We start from the raw sequence: 21,215 nt of genomic DNA, 5'->3' as shown, positions 1-21,215 counted from the left end.
TTGGTTCATCAGTCAAATAGTTACTGGACGACACCAACAATTATGTTCAGTTGGCCTGTTAATTATAGCTTGACAGTGTATCAACAAATATTATCATAATTTTTTCCAGATAAAACATCTGATGACATATCATGGTTTTATAAGTTGGGTAAAACTGTGTGTGAAAAGGGTTCTGAAAACACTTACAATTATAACTGTGATTTGTGTTGAGATGCTCTGGGCTTTTTCATCCTGTAGAAAGAAAGAAATGTTGAGAGATGATAATACAACGGTGTGACATCATGTGTCATTAGCATTCAAGTAAATCATGTTGGATTTATACCACTTCTGTGATGGAGGTCACAAGCAGGTTCATAAAAACAAAGGTAGGAGTTGTCCAGTTATGCACGGGCCGTAGGGACGTCATCTGAACGTCACTGTTGTCCAAGCCGAGATGCTCGATAAGTGCCTTATAACTGCAGTTTTCAGCAGCAGACACACACCCTGCAGAGATGACACTTCATGTCCTTCATTTACACCTTTTCTCTGTTCAACATTCATCCTTCCATAAATATATGCTTCTTTATATACATTTCTTTATATAAAAAAGGAAGATATAAAATGAAACTATGCTTATTATGACCTGTTCGGGACGTGGTTTCACCAATAAAACATGTTTCTGCATCAACATCTTTGTTGATTCTGGGACAACAATTCAACCAACCAATCAGATTACAATCAGTTTACAGTTTATGTCAAGTGTAGGTTTACTGCCAGGGTTAGGTGCTTCGATATCAGTGTTATTCACAATCATTTCCCTCTGGTTTTAAGGATAAGTTATGGGTAGAGTTAGGTTTAGGGGTAGGGATGGGGTTATGAGTACATTTTTGCTAACTGAAAGTAATGTTTTAAAACTTAAAAGCACGCTAACTGAAATTAAATGAAAATGCATTATACTTTAAGCAGTTAGCAGAACTTAAGAGTATTTTGGTAGGACTTAAGTACATCTTTATATGTAATTGCATAATTACATCTACTGTCTTTGAAATATGATTAAAGTCACTGCTCAATGTACTGACATGCATCTATGATAAACTAAAATAATGTCATGTATTTAAATATATTTTTACTTACACATTTGTGATGAAGTTGCAATTTAGTACACTTAAAATATATTAACTTAACACTTAAAACAACGATTTAAAATGTACTTTAGAGTAAAGCATAATTTGAAATTATTACAAAGTGCACTTTTTAAAAGTCGACTTAAGTGTGTTAAAAAACATATGAAAGTCTCTCTTTAAGTGCACTTAAGGGGCCTTTTATTTTAATTAATATTATATTATTTTTTAAAATATACTTTTAAGATCTGACATACACTACAAGTGTGGATAGCAAAATAAATAGACATCAAATCAAAAGGCTGTGTATCAAAGCAAACTGCAGTATTCTTGTGCAAATTCATGACATACACTCATCCTCAAACACCAGGGGCGAAACTGCACAACACAACAACAGAAACCGTTAGACATTTAAGAATAGACTTACCGGCTGAGGCAAGATAAAACATTAGCCACCGTAGATCCATGGCAAATAGTCAAATAGAGATGCAGTATTGGACAGGTGACTGTCATTTGGTCACATTTATATAGTGTAGTGTAAATGAAAAGCATGTCCAACCTCCTCTCCTCTCCACTCCAAAAAAAAAAAAAAAAAAACTATTCAACCTGCTGATGTCATACCTATATGTCATTAATATCCATGCTTTGTCTGATGCGCTGTTTGACATTTTGTTTGTTACACAGTATAAAGTGTTTATGTCCTCATGGGTTGATAAAACTTTTGAGTGTTATTTGCTTTAAAAATGAAATGACTACATATAATCATATTGCGGTGGCTGCATGACTTTATGATCATAATGAATTATGTTCTCAGATTATCCATTCATAAATGTATCATGACATGCATACGTTTTCTGTAACGAATCCATTAATTATAAACTCCTGCCTAAGCACTTCATGATGTGGATTTATATAAGGAATCTTTGTTCTAAACAGAGAAATATTGACACTATTCTACCGTTCTTTTCCTTTATTATTAAGTCTGCTTGAACATAACTTAATCAGATTTAAATTAGTTAATTGTCTACCATGACTGATACGCTATATGACTATCCTGTGCATGTAACATCAAACAGACGGATAGGAGATGCCACAAAACCCACTGGTGCAAATGCAAACAAACCTTATGCAGTGAGTGAGTCAAGACCTTTGTTCAACACTTCATTCAAAGGAAAGAGCCCTTGTATAGTGTTATTTACATTTCTTCATGTAGAAGATGCTTTCATCTAAAGCGACTTACAATTGAGGAATACCCCAAGTGATTTATCTTAAAGGGGTCATTGATTATGGTTTCACTTTTTTAACTTTAGTTAGTGTGTAATGTTGCTGTTTGAGCATCAACAACATGTGCTAAGTAATGCAGATGGAGAGGTGGGGTGAAGTAATTACATTTACATGTTAAACTAATCCTGTCCGAATAGGGCTTTAGAATGATTTCTGAAGGATCATGTGACAATGAAGACTGGAGTAATGGCTATTGAAAATTCAGCTTTGCATCACAAAAAATAAATAATATTTTAACTTGTATTAAAATAGAAAACGCCTCGGTTACGTATCGTAACCCTCGTTCCCCAAGGAGGGAACGGAGACGTACAGTAAGTCAGAAGTGATTCTGACGAATGGGGATCGCTTGCGAGAGCCTATCTTCGAATGAAACTAAACGAGCCAATGCACATTGGCAAGCGATAATAGCACCAGCTGCTGTGCATCGCGGTGTAAGCATATAATGAGCAGAAGGTGCGTTACATCCTTGTTTTTCCGCTGAGGAGCCGGACCAGTGACTCGGCCTTACAGCGGAAGCTCAGCAACTGTGGTGAGGGGACTTACATAACCGAGACGTTCCCCTTCGTCAGCTCACTACTACGCAAGTCAGAATGGGGATATCTACCAAAACGCCACGGCTGATGGCCCTTCCAGGGCTCCGCTTGAGCCTCCTGGCCTGACCGCAGTGTTGGGCAGAAAGTAGGAGCTCTAAGCAGAGAAGGTCTGTCACTGCTGTACCGCAAGACCCACACAAGTTTGATTTAAAGGATAATGCTGGGAAAGCATGCCCTTGGGGAAGGGAATGCTGCAGAAACAACAGCTTACCCCGGATATCTCTCAGCAAAGCGCCTTGAGTCAGCGCCCAGGAGGAAGCAACACTTCTAATTGAGTGTGCTCACAACCCGAACGGGCAAAGCACGCCTTGCGCTTCGTAAGCCAAGGCGATGGCATCCACTATCCAGTGGGCCATCCTCTCCTTGGAGACAGCCTTTCCCTTCTGCTGGCCTCCGTAACAGACGAAGAGCTGATCTGAGGTCCTAAAGCTTTGCGTTCTGTCCACGTATAACCGCAAGGAGCAGACGGGACAGAGAAAAGTCAGGGCTGGGTCTGCCTCCTCCGAAGGCAGCGCTTGCAGGTTCAATACCTGGTCCCTAAATGGAGTGGTAGGAACCTTGGGCATGTGAGAGTTGTCCGGCCCGATTTCTAGGCACGATTCGTTGACCGAAAATGCTTGCAGGTCCCCTACCCTCTTGATGGTATAGAGGAGGGGCGAGGCGGATTCAGTGTCCTGACGATCAGGTCATGCTTTCCCAATGACTTACCTTCAACTGCATCGTGATGTGCGGCGATAGCGGTGAGGGTGGTGGGAGACAGCCTTCGCTCCAACCCATCTTGCAGGAAAGAAAGCACGACTCTGATCGGACATCTTCGGAGGTCTTCCTGGTTGGAACACCATTCAACGAACAGGTTCCACTTCAGAGCACAGAGGCACCTCGTTGAGGGGGCTCTAGCAGAAGTGATGGTGTCTACCACCGCTTGGGGTAGGTCACCTAGAACCTCCGCATCCTGTCCAGGGACCAGACATGGAGTTTCCCGAGGTCTGGATGCGGGTGCTATAGAGTGCCCTGTCTCTGAGAAAGCAGGTCCTTCCTCAGAGGAATGGGCCAAGGAGGTGCTGTCGTCAGGAGCATGAGTTCTAGGAACCAGGTCTGGTTTGGTCTGTGCGAGAAGGCTCACTGGGGGAAACGCATACTTGCATAGGCCCCGGGGCCAGCTGTGTGCCAGTGCATCCGTGCCGTGGGTCCCCTTGGACAGGGAATAAACTGGCAATGGGTCGAGTCCGGAGAGGCAAACAGATCTATCTGAGTGGCTCCGAAGAAGTCCTATATCAGCTGGACCACCTGGGGATGGAGACGCCGCTCTCCCGGAAGCGGAAGCTCTCCTGCTCTTGATTGTACTCAAGCAGTTCAACACTGACCGGACGCGCTCCTCTGTGAGTCGCGCTGTCTGGTTGACCGAGTCCACTCCATACCGAGATAAGAGATCCTCTGTACAGGGGAGAGTTTGCTCTTGTCCCAGTTGACCCGAAGCCCCAACAGGCTGAGGTGACGGAGCACCATGTCCCTGTGTTTGCACAACTGCTCTCGAGACTGAGCCAGAATCAGCCAGTCGTCGAGATAGTTGAGAATACGGACGCCGTGTTCTCTAAATGTGGAACAATGGCAGCCTCCGCGACCTTAGTAAAGACGCGGGGCAACAGGGACAGCCCGAAGGGTAGGACTTTGTACTGATACTGTCTGTGTCGAGAAAGAATCGAGACATGAAAGTACGTGTCCTTCAGTTGGATCGCTGGAAACCAATCTCGGGGACGGATGCTTTTGAAAATGCATTTCTGTGTTAACATCTTGAGCGGGAGCTTGTGCAGGGCCCGATTCAAGGTTCACAGGTCCAAGATTGGCCGTAACCCACCACCTTTCTTGGGTACAATGAAGTAGGGGCTGAGAACCCTGTCTTCATATCGGCTGGAGGGACCGGCTCGATCGAGTCCTTCGCCAGTAGGATATCGATCTCTACCCGCAAGACGGGCATCGCAACTCCGCATGGATGTGAAGAGGTGAATCCTCTTGAACTTGGGTGGGCGTCGGGTGAACTGAATTGCATAGCCGAGTCTGATGGTACGGATGAGCCAGCAAGATGGGCTGGGAAGCGCTAGCCAAGCTCCCAGACACCGTGCAAGCGGGACCAACGGGACCACAGATGGACTCACCAGGGTGGGGCACAACACTGCATAGATGCAGATTGATGAGTTTAAGAAACTTCTTTAAAAGACATTAACATATATCGGTACTGTACATACTATATTCTATTGCTGCATAATTATCAAAAATGTTAATATAATAAAATCCTTTCACATCACCGTTTTGCGTGTTCTTGTCAGCCTACACTTTACATAATAGGCCTGTAGACACCTGGGCTTCATTTAACCAACTGTGATAGTTTGGTTTAGTTTGAAACGGTGTATCAATATACAATACATGTGACTTGAATACTATTTACAATTAATGCGACTTTTGGTGCTGGTATTGTGCAGTGCTTTGTAGTCAATTAACATCCATTGTTTAACGACCCAGATTTGGATCGCTTCATAAATGTAAATTTGTCTGTCCATATAATTTTCAACCGATTTAAGAATGACTGGAGAATTACACTTCACTCCACACCACTTCACATTGTCCAATGAAATTTGAACTTCTTGTGCCCAGATGACGATTGGACGGTGTATTATAAATGACACACAGGCATCAATGAATTATGTCGTATTTTAAAATATGAAACATGTTGATTTTTTATTGAATCGACACACTACCTTGGATTATTATTATTATAAAAAGTTAAAAAATTGTTTGGTTAATTTTTTCCTGCCGTCGAGCCATAGGTAAAGATTTGTCCCGAGAGCATCGGTTCCCGAGCAGACTGAGGAATACCTATGTTCAAACAAGTGCATTTCTGTTTTAAAACTCATAACTTTTGCTACGGTTACGCCTGCCATCCACACACAATACTCGACTAAAACATATCTAAAACCATTTAAAAAAAAAAATTACTTAAAATAGAATATAAAGAAACTTAAACGTATCTTATATCAGCTAGTTGCCACTATAATAGTATACTATAATAGAAAAAAATCTATAGTAGTATAACAAATGATTCATGTTCACCTGTATGACTCTGCCCATGCAGTGACATCAGGATTAATGTACACAACTGTAATTTAACTCTATCCTATATCACCACTTCAGCTGTTGATGTAGTGGGTTATGCTTTATTGACTCAGTATAGCTTTCCAAAGGCATATATGTAAAAGCAGACGGAGCAAATAACTAGCGTAGAAGTGTCAGAGGAGAAAGACAGATGCGGTGGTGTGCAGTTTCACTGGGGCTTCAACACTAATCTAATTAACGCTTTACTATGTCAGTTTAAAAAAAAAACTGATTCACAAACATGGCAGCACCCAGATATACACGGTTATTGATAAACATCAGATAAAACAGATTATTCTACTGAATTATTCGTTTAATTCCAATGCCAAACTTTGACCTTTTGAAATGCTCATCTATCTTTCCCATTCTCAACACAATATTTGTATTGTGGCGGTCTTTCCACTGAAGCACAGTAATGAATAAGCACAGAATGATGAAGAACCACCATCACCAATATATGGGAACCAAGATATCCATATAGTATTTCCAATATGGAGTACACAAACAGAGCCAACAACCAAACTTAAACATGATACCCTGAAAGCTTTTTTAATGAAATGTTCATCCAGCCAATAGAGATGGTCCTGAAGACAATACATAATTAACTGACCAAAGTAGGCGTTTAATGTTTTCTGTCCAAAACAATAGACATTTTTCATGACAGAAATGCTGGTGTAAAGACTTTGGCATAACTTGCACATGACAAATTCATAACAGTTTTCTATTAAAAATGAAATTAAAGGGTTAGTGCATCCAAAAATGTAAATTCTGCCACCATTTACTCACCCTCATGTCGTTCAAACCTGTATGACTTTCTTTCTTTAGTGAAACACAAAAGAAGATATTTTGGGAAAAAAATTGTTAATCATACAGTTTTTTTTGTTCCCATGGATTACCATTGTCCAATGGAAATCCAAAAATACAATGAAAGTCAATGGGAACCGTTTGATTACCAACAATGGTAATCTTGAAATTACATGAGGGTGAGCGAAAGATGACAGAATTAAAATTTTGGGGTGAACTAACTTTTAATACCCTGAGATAAATACCCATTTTTTTCAGTACAGTTTTATAAATGCTCCTTTAATACACATCTGTTGGAAGTTTGAAATCCTTGAAGCAGTAAAAAGAGATGTCACCATGATCCACCACTGCAAACGTCACTGGGACATCTCCACTTTGGAAGGACAGCTGCTTCATGGCATGCAGATCCGGCACGGGACCGTCAAAACTGTCAATGAACGAAGACATAAATCAGTTGGCATGCTCAGATCAGGACCTTTACAGACTACACAAATGTCTTGTCACGTGTGACAGATCCTGATAATTTGAGCTTTTATTAGTATCTCAATCATAACCAGATATATGCAAAGTCATAAAATTCCTTTTACCAGCCATGTAGCAAATGTTAAAAACAAAATTTCAGCATAAAAATGTGTTTCAGAAGGCAGAAGTTTATAACAGGCCCTTTCTAAATGTGGTCACATGGTGAAAAATGTGCAAAGTTCATTATATATTACTGTATGATTCAGTGTTCTGATTCTGATAATAATAATAAATATAGCCGAAAGCCGAAATTGACCCTTCGCAGGGAGCTTGATTGACAGGTGATCTGACCAATCATACTTCGCCATCCGCCATTTTGTCCGACAAAGCAGTCAGGAGAGTTAGTAGATTAACATGGGAGGATTTGAACTTGATAAACGTGTGTACTGACGCCTTTCCGCGGTTAAAACAACATTCCTTCTTATGTTCATTCATGTTTATTTGATGCTATAAATTAACTAGAAGGAAGAGATGATCGGTTCACGAGCAGCTTTAACTGATGCTCTACAGCGATCTGACAGACACATTAAAGAGCCACAAAATGGTATTTATAACTATATATTTATATAGTTTAAATTTCTTTTAACAAATGAATTTGAAAGATGAGACTTTGTTTAATATGTTCAATATCAAAAGTAACTGAAAAGTAACCTGGTCTGTCCTGTCTGTCAGTGTGTTGTCAGTGTCCTCTCTGCTCCGCGATGTATTTTCACTGTGTGAGAGCGGCGTAGCTTGTCGGACATAGCAACAGTAACTAAGTGGGGCGGGTCTTTGCAAACGGTCAATTACAGGGCCAAGCACTTTGTATGGCCATAATTGGCATTAATGGACTTTATTTAGGTAACTTTATGAACCTTGCAAAATTCACAAGGCTAAACACTTGCCATAGACTGGATTTGATCAAACAATCTTCAAACCACTAGCCTGTTGCTTTACACAGCATGCCACTGTGAAAAGTAGTGCATTCTTTACATGAAAAAGTTATATTTTACTTGGTGTTTGTCAGTTATCACTGGGCGACACAAGGAAGACGTGCTTTCAACCAGCTGTCAAGGTTCAGAAAAAAAAAAAATTGGACATGTTTTCAAAAGTAAAGCGTTTTTGCAAAAATCCTTGTATCTCCGGAACACTAGGTGGCGCTGTGATTAAACACTTTAGGTACCTTTAGGACATGCTGTCAATGATCCCTACCTAATTTGTTGCCGGTAATGTCAAATCGTTTAAAAGATATAGCAATTTATGTCAAATTTCTAAATGGTGGACAGGCAATTTGTCTGATATTGGCAAAATTGGTATTGAGGGATTCGACACGAAAAATCTGCAGACACAAAGATCTTGATTTTCTGATGTTTTGTATCTCATGACCCGTAGGTGGCACCATTCCCAACTTACGCACGTTAACTTTTTTTTTTTTTTTTAAGATATATCATTGTTATTTTGGTAATTTTGGTAAGAATTGGACTAAATTTAAAGGTGGAGTATTGAAAAAAAACTGCATACAGTACATTTCAAAATGACCACTACTGTAATGGGGGGATCTTAATGTAAGATATTGAATGTGATCAGCATGAGAAGACAAATCACACTAAGAGTTTCTATGACAAAGGTTTCAAAAGTTATAGCCATTTCAAAAGTTAATTTTTGAACTGGTGATGGCGCTATAGAGTTGGCCTTAGAGACCCCAAAGTTGGTCATGCAAATGAGCCCCGCCTCCACTCACTCACACCAGCTCAGAGATCCACTGGTTGACGATCACACGTTGATCTGATTGGTTACAAGGTAGTGTGTGACGTCAGAAACACCAGTGATTTCAAAACGCGTTTTTGAGACTGTCTTTGGTTCACTGCAGTTTTAAAGAGAAAATACTCAGCAATGCTGTCGACTTATGAATTTGCAGATAGTTTGTCTTAAAGCATATTCAAAAAACAGCACATAGTCGTACAAACAAAAAAAAACTTGATTTTCGCCACAGAGGGACTTTAAAACTTTTGTATTTATTTGAGCTGTAAAAAAAAATATTTTCAGTATCTTCAGTATTTGTTATGCCTACTCCTAAAAAAAAAATGTAAAGTGTAAAAACATCACAGACGGGTCACATTATGAGGCCAAATAGCATATTCCAAACATTTGTATGACTTTATGCTTCTTCCATGTTATTGCTAAGTATTGCAAAATCATAAAACCAATTTTCCAGCATGAATCAGCAGTCTGTGTGATCCAGACACTGTATAACTAAGGCAAAATAACAAAGCCAACACAGCAGGGAAAAGACGATCATTAAAGCACGTAATGAATGACAGGACTAATTTCAGTGTATTGTGTCAGTGTGTTTACCTGCAGACACACATGCGGCTGTAAGGCTTTCCGGGATGGCTCTTTTTAAACTCCGCCACCGTGTCCGGTTGGTAAACATCAAAACTAATCTTCCACTGGTCTGACGGGGACAATCTGACAAAATAGATGGTTTAAAACAGCAGGTCAATCATCTCAAAGGCTTATTTGACTTCTCTGTCAATTTCGGGAGAAAGCTACCAGGTTTACTCTGACAGCGGTTTAATTTCATCCCTCAATATTTGATATATGGCTACAGGACAGTAAAGGTTTATACACCTGGAAACCCCCTCAGACCAGCTCGAAGACTTGACAATGTTGATCTGGTCCAGCAGTTCACCTGCACGATAACAATACCAAAAAAATATGAATGTCACATGAGAGTGAGGCAATAACAGGCAACTTTCACAAACAAGCACAAAAACCAAGATTATATATCAGACAAACCTAATCATCTAGTTTGACACTGAAAGCTCACTGTAGAATCAGTCAAAGCATCATTACAAACATATTTTAACTACTAAAAATATATTTCACACATATCTCATTTTTTACATATAATTAAATTATAATACATAGTATACAAAATAAATACATTGAAAATAACCCTTTAAATAACATTAACAATAAGATTGCTTAATGCATTAGGTATCATGAACTTACAATGAACAAGTAATATCAATCTTGGTTAAATTATATACAAATACATTTTTAACATTTAAACTATAAATTACTATTACTCAATGTATTATGAACAAGCATGAACTAACATTATATTATCACTGTTATTATATTATATTTCTTCATTTAACAATTTATTGCTTGTTTGGTTGTTATTGTTGTTGTTATCTAAAACTACAGCTATTAAATAAAAAAATAAAAACGTATGCGAAGATAAGAAAAATTAATTTGCAGTTAACTGACATAAAGAAGTACAAAAATTACTAAAACAGAAATAAAATTACATTAAGGATATATAGAAATGGCTAAAAAATAAATAATTTTAATCAAAGCATATAATTAAAATACTTAAATGAAACAAATTAAAAACAAAATAAAAGCTAATTCAAAGTATTATTAAATAATATGATAGTGTATAAGCAATACAAAAATAACTGTTAATACCAATTTATTTTATTATTTTATTGCTAAATATATTTACATTTCTTTATTCTTTTTTTCATTTAGAAAAATAATACATTTATTATTAAACTAGATTAATAAATACTAAAAACAATTACTGTTTATTGTGAAATCATGATATTGACTAACTAATATTAAGAAATAGATTTTTTTTATACAGTCATGTAATAAACCTTATTAGAAAGAATAACGAAATGCTTCTTTATTCTTATGTTAGCTTCACCAGATATTATGCACAGACTGCTGTTAGTCACGGAAAAATTAAAGTGACGTGTAGTTTCTGCACCAAACAGTAGAGCTGTGAACGATTAATCGTGATTAATCGCATCCAAAATAAAAATTTGTGTTTACAATAATATATGTGTGTGTATTGTGTATAATTATTTTGTATATATAAATGCACACACATGCATGTATGTATATATTTAAGATTTGTATTTATTTATATATACAATATTTATTTATATATCATAGAAATTACATATATATATATATATATACACACAGTAAATGCATGCAAATATTTTTTAAATACATGATTGTGTGTGTATTTATATATACAAAATAATTATACACAGTACACACACATAAATATGTAAACACAAACTTTTATTTTGGATGCAATTAAATCGCGAGTTTGAGACAGGATATCTGTTTGACCAAACATTGGAGGACAAGGTTTGTTCTGACACCGTGGTTTAGGAATCGACTCATTGAATGTCTGCTGAACGAGTGTTTTCTTACGGTGCGAGGCGCACTGGCCGGGCTGAGTGAGCGGCGTCACCTCCCTCTCCCACAGATGCGCGGGTCTGTCTCTCTGTCCCCGTCTCCTCCGGTCCTCCAGCAGCTGGAAATACTCCGCCCAGTTCCTGCAGCGGCGCACCTCTCGGTCGCTGTTCACGTCCCTGCGGTAGCGATCGCGCTCTCTCTGGCGCTCCCTGTCCCGGCGCGACAGCTTCTCCTGCTTCATGTTGAGTCTGCTGAGCCATGGAGCCACGTCACAGTCGCCCAGCTCCAGAGCGCCGGGTAATAGGCTGCGGTCTGGGGACGCCAGGCACACGGAGCGGCTCCTACGAGAGCCCAGGTCTGGGAAAGAGATGCTGCTGAAGTCCCAGCGAGGAGCTGCGCTTTGGGCTTGAGGAGGTGGAGACTGGACATCCCTCTCCATCCACCACGTCCTGTCCGAGGCATCGGCGGACTCCAGGGGCGATTCGCTGCTCTTAACTAGCTCGTCACTTTGGTCTTCGGCTGTCGTCTTCTCCACTGGTGACGTGTTCTGTTTGTCTCTGAGGCCGATCAACACAGAGATGAGAATATTGAGTAAGAACCAAGCGGCAACCTTCCGCTGCAAGTTAAACTGCAATTCATCGACTGGCCACTAGAGGCAGGCTGCAAAAGAGAGTCAATCCCATAGACCCCCATGTTAAAATGTCCAAATTTACAGCATAAAAAAATATGTTTACAGCCTGGTACAAAAAGTGGTTTTGGTCTATATAGCTAGTTTTGCCCTTCATGACGACTGCGATGGCAGTGAATTATTTTATAACTCATCCGTTTAAATTATATTAAGCCTTAAAGTTCTGTATAATTGAGGGGGCGTGGCCACTTGAGTGACAGGTGGATTGCCGCTCCTGTCATTAGCCGTTTGTCTGTTGTCTGTTAGCCGTCACGTCACCTCAGATAATCCGCCTCTTTGCCCATTTTCGTTTATCCAGGAGTGACGTATGGTGACGCGCTGCCAAGATGGCGACGGCCGGCTCCGCCCACTTAAGGCATTAAAAATGCTCTTCAGAAACATACGGGTGACGTCAAGGACACTACGTCCATATTCTTTTACAGTCTATGGTTAGAACTTAATGCTCTTCGGTCATCTTTGACCGAAAAATTTTACGTATTGTTTTTTTTTTCTTAATATTTTACTTTATCGGAATGGTACGAAACTTGGTAAAGGTTTTGGCCCCTGCTATGTGAACACAAAAAATCATAGACATGATTCGAAAAGGTTAAATTGTCCTTAAAAAAATTGTCACACTTGGCAATGGAAATGATCAATGGAAATAAATGGGAGACGAATATAAACTAGTGGAGACGTTAGGTACTGCGGCCTAAACAAAATCTGACTGAAAGCTCATTTATTGAGATATCAACCTCAAATTTGAAACACAAATCGTTTAGATTTATGGCTTTGGTTTTCTTGCAGTTTTAGACTAAAATGTGTTTTTGAAAATATATATTTCATATCAAAATTGAAAATAGTATTTTTGTGCATTTTGTGTTTGGACATTTTATTTTCAGGTCTATGCTCAAAAAGTCAATAAATAGATTATAAATATATCGTAAGTATAATTTAGTACTATAAAATCCCCTAAAAATACAAAATATTAAATAAAAAACATTATCAGACTAAAATATAGTACAAACATTTCTTTGAAATAAAAAGAATTCTGTCAATTTTTGACCGACATGCGAAGAGCACCAGAAGGTTAAGTAGAGTAGCTGGGAAATTAACATGGGGCTTGAGGCAATTAAAATGCCACCAAAATAAACAAAAATGCTCCTGCACAATTAAACAGAATCTATAACGACCGTCACGATTAAAGCAAACCGTGACCATGAATGAAAAGTGTTGATTGCGGCCAGCGTTGCCAAGTCGGGCTGCTTTTAAATTGTTGCCGAGGTTTGATTGTTTTCCCCGCGGGTTAAACGTCACAATATAATTCTAATTGGAGTCTCAGGGTGTATTCACACCTGCCTTGTTTGGTTCGATTGAATCGAACTCTAGTTCGTTTCCCCCCTTGGTGCGGACCTTTTGGGCAGGTGTGAATACAGCAATCGAACTCGGGTGCGGACCAAACAATCGAACCGAGACCCAGCTGAAGAGGTGGTCTCGGTACAGTTCCAAACGAACTCTGGTACGGTTCGTTTACGATGTGAACATGAACCGACCCAATTGCAAGAAAGCTCTGCGCCTTTGAGTTAACAGGCCTCCGTAGTCGGAGTTGGGTTATGGGAAAGAGATCTGTTGTTGATTTACTACATTTTGGCATAATGGTTTGTGTTATTGTTCGTTCAAGTGTGAAAGAGAATTTCATTCCGGCGCGCTGTCTGGCCACACGATACTGTTGCGCGTCTTTCTGCGCGTCGTGAGTGCATCATTGGAATGGAATGAATGAATGAGTGTGTGCGCATCAGGACATTCACATACAGAGCGTTCTCTTTAGTCTAATCGAGCATGAATGCTTTAAAAGCATTTGCATGAATACGAGCGAGTTCATATAATGTAACGATAGTTACAATACAAGGATGGTGGGTGGGTGGTTGTGTGGGTGTGTGGGGGGGGGGGGGGCTGCTGCGTTAATTTACGTTAAACTGGTCAAATTTAATCGCAAGCGTTAACGTTGACAGCACTTGTTAGCAGTATACAATAGCTTTTTTTTGCACTTCCTAATTTTCCTACTTGAGAATCCTTGTCCAATGAATGGACGACCTTAGCACACGTGTGGTTTTGTTTACAAATTTTGGTTCACTTGCAAAAAGAGCAGTGTGAAAGCGAACCGTACCAAACAACAACAACAACAAAATTATTTGGTCCGGACCAAAGCAAGTGAACTATCGGACTTTCCTGGTGTGAATACACCCTCAGAGCCACACCCACCTATTACATCATCGCCACGGACCATCGGTAGTTTGGTGTTGGCAAAGCCGTTTCAAACTCCTGATTTTATTCTAACTGACGTCACACCAATTCGTTCGATTTCACTTTAAAGGCCACATATAACACACATTTTCTGCCAATCTCATGTTGATCTTCAGTACCTATAGAGTTTGTATTACCGCTCCTACTATACACACCTAAAAATAACAATCATAATCCAAAATTGTAACTAAGTAATAGTTAATGAACACGAGCATCCAGGAGCTGAAGAAGACATGACGTGTACCTGGATACAGGACTTTGAGAGCGTTTCCTCTTGAGCTGTTTTCTCTGCTTGTCGCGTGATGATGCCGGCAGATTGAGCTGTCTCTCATACGTGGACGGGACTAAACTGTGTGAAAGACGACTTTTATTGGACACTGTAGTGAAATATCTGAGAATATCATTTCGGTACACGCCAACGCAATTGATTGTACTGAGGAGAAGTGCGTGATTGTTACCTGGGGTCAAATCTGTTCACGACATACCCAAGCCTTTTCAAATGTCCAAAAACCTAAATGAAGGAAGACAAATTACACTTATGATGAATCAGTGTATGTTTACTGTGTGTTTCGCTCTTCTGTGTTCCAGTGGGTTGGAATTTTCTTCTGACGGTGACTATGTATATATTATTTTAAACATTTGTCAAAAGTGCAAAATATTTTTAACAGCAAAACATACTGAGTGCAGCTTTAAGAAGAGCGTTTTCTCATCAGGTGACACCGGAGACAAACCTGATACTGATGAAGAGTCACAGTCTCACTAGAGAGAAAGCGCTCATAGCCCTCCTGAATGGACAGCGGAAGGTCCCGGTAAAACACCTGCACATTGCCCTGAATTAGGAAGAAAACATTGCAAAGATACAGTTTACACAAAAAACTCAAATGTTTTTTTGAAATGTTTCTTTGGCAGCAAATTAGAATGATTTCTGAAGGATCATGTGACACTGAAGACTGCCTCACTGCATCAATATACAGTTCCCATAATAAAAGATTATAGCGTGATATAAATTTGAGGATGGAAATGTCCACTCACACATTCCATGAGGTAGAGAGCCTCTTCAGGACGCAGGTACTGCTTCCCTCTCTCTGAAAAACCCATCGTCTGCCAAAATTTCCCCTGCAAAAACACATGATAATTTCTAAGGCCCTGTTTACAGCTGGTGTTAAGATGCGCTTTGGTCGATCGGATCACAAGTAGACGAGGGAGACGCATTCCCATTTACACAGTGTTTTAATCGTCTCTTTTGTCCACTTTCAAACACTTCTGTCCTGATTTCTTCGAGGTGAGGGTCTATGAGCAGGTTAATATGGGGGGGTCAGATCTTTAGATCTAATGGACAAAATGCCTAATGGCAAAATGTACAGATTTTTAGCTGTTTGCAAAGAACAAATGTAATTGAAGTAGCTCAACACAACAAATGTTTCAAGTGGTTTCACCGAATTCGACTGAAAATGCAACTTTTTAACGACTTCCGCAGTCCAAAAATTATTCAACCCCCTGAACATAATCCCTCACTAAAGCACAAATCTGCAAAACTGGTGTTGTCTCAAGCACACCTGATGCAACTAATCAAGGGCTTCATTAACTGCACCAGGTGTGCTTGAGCTGGAACACATGAATATCTTCCCATATTGTTTACTCATTAGATCAGTAGGCGGAGACGTCTTTTGTGGCTGTTTGAACACATGAGCGTCTACACTACGAAAGCAATCCGGTCGAAAGCGTTTTCGACTACCTCTGTAAGTGTCAAAAGTGGACAAGCTCAAAACGTTTTAGACCCCGTTTACACATGTATTTAGCGTCGTCCACTTGTGATCCGATCAACCAAAACGCATCTTAATACCAGGCGTACACGGGGCCTGACAGTTGACAATGAACAGATGGAGATGACGTTTAATTTGATGTTCATGGACTCACTGCTGGTGACTGCAATTCCACTAGTCTTTCCTCAGGGGTCCAGACAGCTTTCACTAGATTCCCTCTGTGCGGAAACACAAACGCATCAGCTTTAGCTTAGCTTTGCTGTGCAGTAAGTGAGCGTGTGTTTTTATGGCATCACTCACAGTCTCTCCACCCTCTCCTCGGCCAGGAGCGTCCAGTGCTCGTCCAGACTCTGCTGCAGACGGGCCGTCTGCTTCTCGGACCCATCGGGCAGGAAGTCTTTCTGACCCTTCACTGGTATCTTATGGCTCCGGGACCTCGCCTCAAACAGCTCTGATGGACTGCATGCGAAGCCAACACAAATATAAAGAAATGCAAAAAAAATTTAAAGAAGGACAAAACAACTCACTTTTATTCAGAGGCCCAAACTGAGCAAAAATATGCAGTTTGGTGCAGTTGCTGAAATGTATTTATAGGGTCAAAAAGTACGATGAAATTCTAATAGCTTTTAATGTAAATGAATGAGATTTTTATAACAGTATAGTGACTACTTACATAAAATGGATATAAATATCAGTTGTCACTCACTCTATATTTCTTAATCTTAGTAAGATTATAATTGTAATGTTTAATTTGATTAAAGGCAAAGCTCTGTAGTTTGAAAACATATAATGCAATGCAATACAACGATGATTGAGAGATGAACAGGTATTCGTTCCTCAAAAGCCTGAGGGATCATACTTGATACTCATATCTGAACATGATTTATGTCCATGTCCCTTATTTCCACCAGAACATGCTTAAAATGAAATATGAGACAAATAAGGTTAATATTTCCAATCAGAATATTTTTAATTGACTAGAGTGATAACTTGTATTCCCTTCATTCCTAAATGTGAGCAATGTCATTTCCACACTTAGGTAAAGTTGGTTTTATATTCGCACATTCACACTTTTTTGCTTAAAAAGTGTCTCAATAACATATAGAATAAAGCATATTTTTGCAAAATAAAAGCAGCTACATGATCTTTAGGACAAGGATGGTGAACTACAACATTTTCCACAATCGATCAAAATGGGCAAGTATTGTTTTAATGGCATACAAACTTGCGAATGTTCACTGAATGTCCAATGTAGTGCGGTGAACAAGATAGGGACCGTCTAAAAAGTTGTCTTTTTTTTTCATTGTGTGCAAACCGACAACTACATTTTTGCAAACTACAGATGTACCAGCAAATATCTCTCACATTATGTGTTCTAATGCTATTGATTGTACTTTAGCAACAATAAAAAGTGCATTATAATGATTGTATTTAGGAAACCTGCCTCACTGTACATAATTTACATAAGTACTTTTTAGAATAAAATTACATTAATTCACCAAAGGGATTTTTTACTATCCGAAGGTTGTAGCATGTTCCCAGTGACCAGTCTGACTTACTACAGGTGAGATACAAAAACTCCCTTACTGTACGTACAGTTGACAAATATGTTTTTTTAAAAATTACAGTAATTCACACTCACAGTAAGTTTTTTTTCGTGTTCAAAAGGCTGTAGTGCTTTCCTACGGACCAGACTGACTTACTACAGGTGAAATTTTGACAATACCTCCCTTACTGTACAATTATCAAATATGTTTATGTAATAAACATATTATTATTACATATTTTTATTGCATATGTTTGTGAAATAAACTGTAATTCACCTATAGTGATTTTATTTTAATATTCCAAAGGTTGTAGTACTTTTCTAGTGAAAGGACTGACTTACTACAGGTGAAATTGTGACAATACCTCGCTTACTGTACGTACAATTATCAAATATGTTTATGAAAGAATTACTGTAATTCACCGTAAGTATTTTTTCATGTTCCAAAGGTTGTAGTACTTTCCTAGTGACCCGACTGACTTACTACAGGTGACATTTTGACAATTGTACGTACAGTAAGGGAGTTGTTGTCACAATTTGACCTGTAGTAAGTCAATCTGGTCACTATGAAAGTACTACAACCTTTGAAACACGAAAAAATCCATTTGGTGAATTACTGTAAGTTTTACATAAAAATATTTGCGTACTGTATGTAGAATACACAAAAGTAAACTAAAGCAGTCTAGGTGAATACGCATCAAATATCAAACCTAAAACTATGTTTACCCTGTTTGGCAACTATTTTTTTGAAAACTTGACTATGTTCGTGGCGCTGTCCACGTATGTGGCACTGAAGGTCATGATCCAGTCTGAACCTTGGGTAAATTTGGTTTTATATTCAGATATTCACCGAGATATTCAATATCTCGTGAGCTGAATATTGTTCCTGCACAAATAACATTGTTTCAATATTTTAATCTTCCTCAAAACGAGCTTTCCTTCAGGTTTGCACTTTGCAGATGGTCCCTTCTTAGCAGCCTGCGCATAGAGATCAATGTATTTTGTCCACTGCGAAGGAAAGATCGTTTTGAGGAAAAATAGGTTGTAGCTTCTGGTGTTATATGTGATAGGTGTTTTGTGTAGCAACAACGTTTAGTTCACGAGTTATTGAACGCGGAAGTCCGCGAATGTGCGAATATAAAACCAACTTTACCTAAGTCTGAATGCCACACGGTGGAGCCTGCTGGTCAGTACAGTGTGAATGCAACGAAAACTCAGGCCAAACATGCATAAAAACACATTTACAAACTAACATGTTTTATTGAAGGTGTTATCTATACAATGAATGATCAATTCATCGTGAAATACCATTAATTATAAAGGCATTTTAGGCCTGTGTCATTTTATTAAACTGTATGGCTTGTTTTGTTTGTTTTATGGAGAGCCAATTGAAACTTTAACACATTTCGAAACATTTATTATGATTAAGTTTACTGAAATCACGTGACTCAGGTGCTACGAATCACTGATTCGAAATAAATGAATAAGTGTGTGTGTGTGTGTGTGTGTGTGTGTGTGTGTGTGTGTGTGTGTGTGTGTGTGTGTGTGTGTGTGTGTGTGTGTGTGTGTGTGTGTGTGTGTTGAAAGCGCCCTCCGCTTGTGTTTGCTGCTGTCTAGCGCATGTTCTGTGCTTCGCTTTCAGCACATTGACGCGAGGGCAACCAATACTTTGTGTTATTGCAGATCACGAACAAATAAATGAACTATATCGGCACAAACAATAAACAACGGCTTTTACAATGAATAAACGATGACAGTTACCTGAGCAGCTCCTGATAAACATTGAGTTTGTGAGCATCTGTGGATGTGTCTCTGTCTGCCATATTTACTGCTGCCTGTGTTGTTTCGGGGTCCTAGTGCGTAAAGGCTACAATGTAGATTACACATGCGATTGTGCGCCTTTACCAATAGATGGCAGCACAGCACATACATATAGCCTACTAGGCTACTACATCTTTGTTCGTGGTGTTTTGTTTTGTTTTGTTAAGGAATCAGATGAAAGTTACAGACGGTTAAAGTACAGTATTAACATATTAAATTACATATTAGAGAGCTATAATCGTAGATCAAAATCTGGAAACGAGTTGCATTTTAAGTGTGTGTGTGTGTTTTTTTTTTTAAAGGATGGTTAAATGCCTGAATAGGGCTTGGGCGTCGTGACGTCATACTTGGCGTGGCGGCCATGTTGATGGCCTCGCGAATGTAAACATAACGTTACAGCAAGTGGAACGAGTAGAAGAAGCAGAGTTGGAAGAAAGAAAAAAGATGTTAAAATCCCGAAAAGGATGCGGAATTTACCGTGATACACTAAATAAGGAAGACAGGGACCGGTATGTGGACAAAATCGGTGCTATTAACGGTTTGAATCCATATGAAATTGGAAAAAAAAGAGTGGAGCACCGACAACGACTTGCTGCCGCCGGTTTGCATAACCGATATCTTCGGCTACCTAGTTTGTTTTGTGAGCGCCTACACCTCAGAACAGTTCCGAAGCTACAAATCATTGGAGTCGCATGTAACTTACAGTTCACCAATGGGTGGGTTCAGGAGCTGCAGATCATAAAGCCGGCAAAACAGTGGAAACACAGTAACGTTAATCCGGACAAAGGTAAGCTGTGCTTCACCTAACTGCTAATGTTAGTTTAGTAACAACCATTCACACATGTAGCTGCTACTTTTAACTATGTGTTTCAAAAGTATATACACGGAACGTTATTTGAGCTTTTTTCCCGCTGTCTTCCCGTTTTAGTATTTTCCTGTAAAATATCCCGTATTTTAATAACGTTACAGTTTTGTAGTACAAATTTTTTTTTGTCAGCAGAGGGATAGCAACAGAAAGATGAGTGTTAAAATTTGTACAAAACAAACTAGGTAACGTTAGGCGAAGATATCGGTTATGCAAACCGGCGGCAGCAAGTCGTTGTCGGTGCTCCACTCTTTTTTTCCAATTTCATATAGATCCAAACCGTTAATAGTACCGATTTTGTCCACATACCGGTCCCTGGCTTCCTTATTTAGTGTATCACGGTAAATTCCGCATCCTTTTCGGGATTTTAACATCTTTTTTCTTTCTTCCATCTCTGCTTCTTCTACTCGTTCCACTTGCTGTAACGTTATGTTTACATTCGCGAGGCCATCAACATGGCCGCCACGCCAAGTATGACGTCACGACGCCCAAGCCCTATTAAGGTCTGTGGTGAACACAAGCCCAAGATATGTTCATGTTTTATTTTACTACATTATATACATCAGTAATGCCCTCTTGTGATTTTCTTTACTTGTCTT

General features: G+C 39.2%; 1 protein-coding gene across 4 annotated transcripts in view; it reads right to left on the bottom strand.

The window, feature by feature from the left end:
• The window catches only part of LOC307007028 (tRNA-splicing endonuclease subunit Sen54-like), a 39,976-nt gene extending 20,203 nt beyond the window's left edge, over window positions 1-19,773 (bottom strand). For all 4 annotated transcript variants that reach the window (XR_013799560.1, XM_079628631.1, XM_079628632.1 and 1 more), the window contains exons 1-13: window positions 19,692-19,773; window positions 16,685-16,843; window positions 16,539-16,602; window positions 15,654-15,737; window positions 15,353-15,451; window positions 15,080-15,132; window positions 14,866-14,970; window positions 11,669-12,210; window positions 10,061-10,121; window positions 9,785-9,898; window positions 7,264-7,355; window positions 323-483; window positions 187-231 (exon numbers count right to left, since the gene is read on the bottom strand). Coding sequence is in view for 3 of the 4 variants with exons in the window: in XM_079628631.1 (XP_079484757.1) it covers window positions 187-231; window positions 323-483; window positions 7,264-7,355; window positions 9,785-9,898; window positions 10,061-10,121; window positions 11,669-12,210; window positions 14,866-14,970; window positions 15,080-15,132; window positions 15,353-15,451; window positions 15,654-15,737; window positions 16,539-16,602; window positions 16,685-16,843; window positions 19,692-19,753 (1,641 nt within the window). In the remaining variant the exon portion in view is untranslated. The remainder of the gene's footprint in view (window positions 1-186; window positions 232-322; window positions 484-7,263; window positions 7,356-9,784; window positions 9,899-10,060; window positions 10,122-11,668; window positions 12,211-14,865; window positions 14,971-15,079; window positions 15,133-15,352; window positions 15,452-15,653; window positions 15,738-16,538; window positions 16,603-16,684; window positions 16,844-19,691) is intronic.
• Window positions 19,774-21,215: the final 1,442 nt, after the last annotated feature.

Source organism: Phoxinus phoxinus (genome assembly GCF_949152265.1).
Source record: "Phoxinus phoxinus genome assembly, chromosome: 1".
In the NCBI taxonomy this organism is placed as follows: domain Eukaryota; kingdom Metazoa; phylum Chordata; class Actinopteri; order Cypriniformes; family Leuciscidae; genus Phoxinus; species Phoxinus phoxinus.
Note: the sequence above shows the minus strand (reverse complement) of the source record. Positions and strands in the feature narration are given on the sequence as shown.